Source organism: Macrobrachium nipponense, chromosome 3, assembly GCF_015104395.2.
Source record: "Macrobrachium nipponense isolate FS-2020 chromosome 3, ASM1510439v2, whole genome shotgun sequence".
NCBI lineage: Eukaryota > Metazoa > Arthropoda > Malacostraca > Decapoda > Palaemonidae > Macrobrachium > Macrobrachium nipponense.
This window is the reverse complement of record NC_087202.1, coordinates 41,679,107-41,686,606: the sequence shown is the minus strand read 5'-3', so window position 1 is coordinate 41,686,606 and position 7,500 is coordinate 41,679,107. Positions and strand designations below refer to the sequence as shown.

Below are 7,500 nucleotides of genomic sequence, written 5' to 3'. Positions count from 1 at the left end.
TTGGGTTTCAGAGCCGATGGAGTTTCTGTCTGGAGGATGGGCGGGGCAACATTTCGTCAAAAGGTGTGTTTACCTTGCTTACGTAATGAATGTTATTCGACGCTTGGCTCGTAATCATTAGCCATGGCGTCGGCTAGATCATTTTTACTCTATGAAAACTAAAACTATCGGGTTTAGGTTATTGATAATGCTGACAAAATTTGTGTGTGGTTGTAAAATATACATATGTCAACTTTCAGCTACATCCGATGCTTTGACAAGGAGCAAAGTCCAAAAATCCGTGTTACAGAGACCCTGAATCTCATAGTAGTCTTGAACAGCGTATAGGAGGCATCTTTATCAATAAAGGCCACAATTAGGGTCTCAGATTTTGGACGATCCAGGACCTGTAGGATGCTACTCTTGTGTATATAGCCGGATCTCCTCCACACTTTTTGCCGAATGATACCACCCCAAACTGCAATTGAAACATTGCATTAATCAACATAGACATTGTATGCACAAAAAACCCACCATACACGAGTAGATATGTTTAAAAACATATATACAGATAACTGTATGCATATTTGCGTCACACATCTAAAATGTACGTGAAATAATCAATATATTTAAATTGTAGTATACGAATGTCTATAGATTTATAACCACATGATTGTTTATCAACTGTAAATATATCACACACATATAGAGAAGAGTTTCTTCACTGAAATACACAAGAACATACTTATTCTGAGACCTAAATTAGCTGACTTAAGTTTACGCTAAGTTGCCATTATTGAAACACAACTCATCCAAGGATCTATTTTAGATCTACAATACTTACAATGGTGCTACGAGTTCCGGTTGTAGATGCCTGGAAGATGGGGCCTCCAGAGTCGCCACTGCAACTGTCGCGGCCACCTTCGCCGCCAAAACAGACCTGGAAATAAATGACAGAACTTAGAGGATATGGTAATCGCAGCCTATCAGAGTAGGGTCTCTTATGTGTCTTAAGCTGATTGAATTAATAACCTGTGTCTTCATTTTGTTATTCCCTTAATGACAACATACTAATTTTGAAATAAACAAACTTACGAAAATCTAATATTTTTGTAAGCACAAATCGTAGTTTCGCTCTGTAAATTTTGAATCTTACATTTAAGGGATTCAGATTAAAAACCATGAAGAAACAAAAGACAAAATAGAATAGAATAACAGCCTATTCTATGACCGCATTGCAATTGCTAACCATGGTAATTGCTACAGCAGCAATGACAGCTCAAATCTGAACTTGTCTGTAAGCAAGATTTATAATAAGTGAAGGTTGTTTTCTACTTTCAAGCTCTAAGAGATGTGAAATCAAATACACTTTTTCACCTTAAACGTAGAAATGAATAGAAAATGACGTTGTTGTATGGACAATATATTGCATCTACAGGCATGAAATTCCCTTTCTCAACTTGGTGCTGCAAGAGCCTTTTCTAAAGTATCGAAATAATAAACTTTTGTGAAAACCTCTTTTTACAAGTTAGAGAAGACTGAAGTGCGGTATGAGAGTTGCTATCTTGTCCTCATCTCTGTATGCTTATGATGAATTTCAGTAGTTTTATTTTCCAGTCTGCTGTGTTATTAGTCTAAGAGTATACGTTACCTGATCGGAATTGAGCAGGTTCTGGTATAGAGGTTGACAGGTATCGAGACTGACGAAAGGAACTCCAACACTCTTCAGGACTCGAGATTTCGGACCATCTTCCGTGTTCCCCCAACCAGCAACAGTTCCATTTCGTCCATTCAAATACGACTTAATGTCGAACTGTGCATCGGGGAGGCAGATAGGCTGTACAAGTCCTGTATGAGACAGAAAGTGATAATATGAATGATTACATAAGTCAGAAATTTATTCATATCATGTACATATATATATAATATATATATATATATATATATATATATATATATATATATATATATATATATATATATATATATATATATAAGCGCTTTTAAAGTATTCTTACTTCTTTGGTAGTGACAATTTGTAATGATAATTTGCTTGTTAATGGCTTTGATCTTTGTTCTGTGAAATTTTCTTGTTTACGTTTCTATTTATTTATTTTACTTTGTACCCCGAAGAAGTGTAGCAATACACAAAAGCGCTTGGTACCTGGTCTTTGATTTTTCATTTTTTCACCTCTTAATGTGCATATTTATAGATATATATATATATATATATATATATATATATATATATATACACATATATATATATATATATATTAAAGAAGAAAGTAAATGTGTCGGCGAATTGCGATGTATCAGTTTTCTTGGCTTGGAGACAGAGAGAACCTGGCGACAGTCTTCCTCAAAGAAGGAAATGCTGAGTATGCATTTTTGAGGTCGAGACCTCTACAGCCAGTTGCTATTGGGCTCTAAGGTGTGGCTAAGGATTGTGTGTTTGTGCGTGTAATGATGGGTGAGAAAGTCACACGCTCCGGAGGCAAGGCAAATGATGGTTCAGAGGACACCAGGTGTTGGTACAAACCCATCGAAGAGGTATGGCATATTTAAATAACTAAGCAACCGTTGCCTTTGAAAAGAGAGACGTGTGAAGTGTATACATTTATTTAACATTAATTGTGTGATGGGAAATATATTGGATATGTCTCTTTGTTTCAGATGGGTCCCACGTCATTATTCTAGAGACGGGATTCTCTAAGACTTGACTATCGAAATGTAGTGGTTGACAATGTGAGAGTTTGGGGTGATTACTTAGACTAATTCATGAGAGTAGAATGATAATTTACGGTTCTTTTGTGGGTCAGACTTAGTTCTTAAACATGACATTTTTTAGTCACTTTGTTCCATTTTATGTTCATCTAGTTTGGCAAATAAATAGCATATTTTTGTATTTACGTGAATTCAATAGCCTAGTTTGATATTGCTTGCAGAGAGAGGCCGGCCAGCTACTGAAAGGTAAGAGTTGCCACGTGTGTAGTTTTGATAGGGGTAATATATATATACAATCACGGTGATGTGATATTAATTCATACACACACAAATTACCATCAAAATGTTAAATTCTCTGTTTTTTCTGTGATGTTTTTAAGGTTTCTGAGATTAAAACTATTTATGAAATTGCCTTGAAACTTAAATAAACAAGGACTTTTGTAGACGTAGCATAGAAAGGAGCTAGGAAAACAATATTTATTTAACTTTGACAAACTTGAATTTAGTAAACATAAGATTCTCAAATTACAGTATGATGAAAGGTGTTTAGAAATTCCTAGAATTTTAAAGCTTTTCAACATAAATGTTGGTTTCGATAATATTAATGTTAAGAGTTCAATAATGAGAAATTATCCTAAAGCTGTGTCGGTCTGCATACATAAATGAAATTCCTTGTAAAAGGTGTGATGAAATATATTACGGACAAACTGGAAAATCACTTTCACAAAGATTCGAACAGAATCAGTAATCTGTGAGAACTGGCCAAATATCAAATGCATTATTCGTACATATGAGAGATTTAGATCATCCTATTAACTGGAGTCAAGCAAGATCCTTAATCCCGTGTAGCTACGCAGTTAAAAGTAATATCTTGAATCTTGTTTCAAGTCAGATAATGGAAGTGTTCTAAATTTAAGTCTTGGTTTGTTTAAACTCGATGCCTTCATAATTAAAAAAGTTGTAGATAAATATAAGCAAAAAAATTAACATATTCAGTTTTATTCATGTTTATGGATTTTGTATGGCTAAGTTTCCGTTTCTCTTAATGTTTATATCTATATTTTGCTTTGTAACCGTGTGATATCGGATTATCCTGGATTATCTTTTTGATTTTTACCCTTTTGGCAATTTTCTGGTATTCTTGATCTTTTTGTTTACCTTCTAACCTTTTTTTCCAACTATATCTCATTTGTGCTTCGACAAAGCGCTCGGCACGGATTTCTGTATATCATTTTTCCTGTAGTATTCGCTTATATAATGAGGTCAAAAGTATCTAGTGTGATTTTTTTAAGCACACACACACACACACACATATATATATACATACATATATATATATATATATATATATATATATATATATATATATATATAAATAAAGATATATGCCACGAAAGAAAATAAACGACGTTTAACGTCGAAAGGTCTCGCTTATACTCCGTCGTTTATTTTCCTTCGTGGCATATATCTTTATTTATGGATTTATCACGTTCCTAACTTTCGTGATTCAGTTATATACATAACATACATAAACACACACACACACACACACACACATATATATATATATAATATATATATATATCTATATATATATATATATATATGAAAACAAAAAATAGACTCACTGTTGAGCGTAGCTTTCCTATCCAAGCGAATGAGAGCTATGTCGTCGCTGAAAGGAGTCCGGGTGTCATAATTAGGGTGAGAGATGATCTGAGACCTCGTGACCTTGAATACCTGGTGACTGGGGCAGTCGGCTTCACTGCAGTCAGGGTCCTTGTCCAAATTGTGCTCACCCAGACGGATTTCGTCTCTGTAAATTAGATAAATAAATAAATAAATAAAATAAATAAATAAATAAATAAATAAATAAATAAATAAATAAATAAATAAATAAGCAGATTACTTAATTAGTTAATTAATGAATAAATACTTAATGAATAAACGAATAAATGAAGTAATTAATGAAAAAATAAATAAAAGAACGAGCGATTAAATTAATTATATTAATTAATTAACTGAGTAATTAATTGAATGAATAAATACATAGATGGATAAATGAGTAGATGAATGAATGAATAAATTATTAATGTATAAATAAATAAAAAAATAAATAAGTAGATAAATCATATTAATTGATTAATATTTAAATGATTAAATGAATTAATGAATGAGTGAATGGATAAATACATAAATGAACGAATAAATAAATAAATAGATAAATAAATAAATAAATAAATAAATAAATAGGTAAGTGAATAAATAAGTAGATAAATAAATAAATAAATAGTTAATTGAATAAGTAAATAAATAAATAAATAAATAAATAAATAAATAAATAAATAAATAAATAAAGTATTGTCATGAAAGGAACTCATAATTCCACTATAAATTTCTATGGTCAGTCAAGTAATGGAACACCACCAGGACCTTTCCTTCTCCCATATAATCTATGAACATGCTTCCGTAAGTTACAGTTTTTTTTTTTGCCTTATGACGGCCCCTCTCCATCAGACAATTTGACTAATCTCACCCGAGAGTACTGTAGTACTTACAATGGCAGACTAGGCACAACGCAGTGGGCAGCCGTCAGTATATATTTGTCGTTGATGAGAGCACCGCCACAACCCCAGTCTAGGCCTCCTGGCAGGTTAGGATCTGAAGACGAACAGCAGGCATCAGTTAGTCTCATTAGTTGGGAAAATTTATTCCATATAACAGAGGTAAGAAGATCTTAACGAAACTCGATTTGGTAATGTCCGTTGGCAAATGGCCAAAATGAGTTATAAAGACAGAAGTGAAGAATCACATGAACACAAACACATTTATGTATTTTTACCTAGCAATCATTCTAAATATATATATAATATATATATATATATATATATATATATATATATATATATAATGTAAACATAACATAACAGACAGAAATGAGAATGAAATTGTACGCATTATCTATTTATATGTTAAGCTCTATCTAGATCCATGAATACCAGATACAGTTTTTCCTTGCATTTCAAACTTCTCACATATCTCATAACAAACATTAAATCCGTTCACCATCTTCCTTGTTTAATTCCACATGTTTTTCTCCTACATGTTTATGTCATCTTTCTTAATTTCTAAATCGCGATTCACCAAGCACCTTTGGCAGTTTTAAAAGTAATGTTATTCTCTATAAATCTTATAATTACTTTGTATAGTGAAAAAAAAGATACTTTCACATATTTTTTTTGGAACTTTTCTGTCACTCAAACACTTTACAAACCATAGTCAGCCATTTGTATGTATAATTCATACCGTACTGCAGAATCCTCACTTATAATTCCATCTTCCTTTGGTGTTTTTCCATTCTTCTTACTTCCTTAACAGCGACTACCATAAAAAAACTCAGACATATTCTTGCCCCTTCTACTCTTGCCTCACTCATGCTTGCTCCCTTTCTGCATTCCCCTCCATCTCACCCTGAAAACACTCACCCTATTGACTAGAGATGGAGGGAGAGAGACTGACACTCACCTTTATAACCAAAGATTGCCATCCAGGGGAAGGCTCCCACGGGCGCCTCAACGCCGTTGAAGATTCTGTGGAGTTGTCCTCCTCTCCCACAGACAGAGGGCAATAACACTTCTCCTCCTCCAGGGTTGCTTGGAACTGTGTTGGTCACGGGAGAACTCACAGGATTTTCTGTAGGGGTCGTTGTAGAGCTACAGCAGACCTTTTACAAAGAAATACTTCAGTGTAATGACAACGGAAAGTAATACTTGAGATAGAAACAATCATTCTCGTTTATTTGGTATCACTTCTTAGTATGTTAATGGCTGTTTAAATTTAACATCTTTGGCTTCATGTATAATCTAATATTCCATATTCTCTCTGATATCAAATTAGTAAATTACCATTTATCTATCTATCTGTACAGCCGATATATATATGAATAATATACATATATATATAATAATATATATATATACTATATATATATATATATATATATATATATATATATATATATATAATATATAAGAGGTATACAGGAGCGTAGACATAAAAGGTTCAGGAGGTCCATTGATACTTCACATGAAGGCCAATATTTATTTTAAAACGTTTCGCACATCATCAACTTTGTGCATCTTCAGTCTGTTAAAAGAGAATTGCATATATTAAAAAACTAAAAATAAGGATTCACAATAGTAATCATGTTAAAATGCAATAAAAATATAAACAGTTAAAAAAGAGGAAGAAGAACCACTGAGGTACCAACCAACTAGAGTGAAAGGAAAGCAAGGAATGATTTTTGAAAGAGCCAGGTCCAAGACGTTGACTATGCCAGATGTAGAGGTGAAGCCGAGGTGTTGTTATTCAATGGGGGAACCAGTCTTTTAATAATTAACGATTCCAAGGTAGTCAGGTGGTCCGGGTCTTTAGTGTAACCTATTATTGAGAAGTCCTGTTTCGATACATTTATTTTGCATTTAGCGGCATGATTCTTGATATTAGAAAATTCAGGATTACTAATTCTTTGACCTGTTTCTATAACTGAAACCCATATGGCTGCAATATCTCATCTGCAGTAATCTTCGAGTAGATCCCACGTAAGTAGCAGGGCATCCTGCGCTATTGAATTATATACAACGTTGGATCTCATAAAGTCCTGCAGACGATCTTTGAAATTAAAAAGTGAGCCAATTTTGCAAGGATTATTTGAAATAAGTTTAATTTTGAGACAAGGCATTTCTTGTTCTATTATTTGTGCGAGTCTGAGAGAAAACTTCGAGTTAGTTACAT

At 33.0% G+C, this 7,500-nt stretch overlaps 1 protein-coding gene across 1 annotated transcript in view; it reads right to left on the bottom strand.

Moving 5' to 3' along the window:
* LOC135221707 (phenoloxidase-activating factor 1-like) overlaps positions 1-7,500 on the bottom strand; it is a 14,296-nt gene that overhangs the window by 1,252 nt on the left and 5,544 nt on the right. Inside the window, exons 4-9 of the mRNA XM_064259462.1 lie at positions 6,232-6,430; positions 5,265-5,367; positions 4,335-4,522; positions 1,631-1,827; positions 824-919; positions 1-457 (exon numbers count right to left, since the gene is read on the bottom strand). The exon at positions 1-457 is cut by the window's left edge and continues 1,252 nt beyond it. Of these exons, the coding sequence (XP_064115532.1) occupies positions 356-457; positions 824-919; positions 1,631-1,827; positions 4,335-4,522; positions 5,265-5,367; positions 6,232-6,430 (885 nt within the window). The 3' untranslated portion in view covers positions 1-355. The remainder of the gene's footprint in view (positions 458-823; positions 920-1,630; positions 1,828-4,334; positions 4,523-5,264; positions 5,368-6,231; positions 6,431-7,500) is intronic.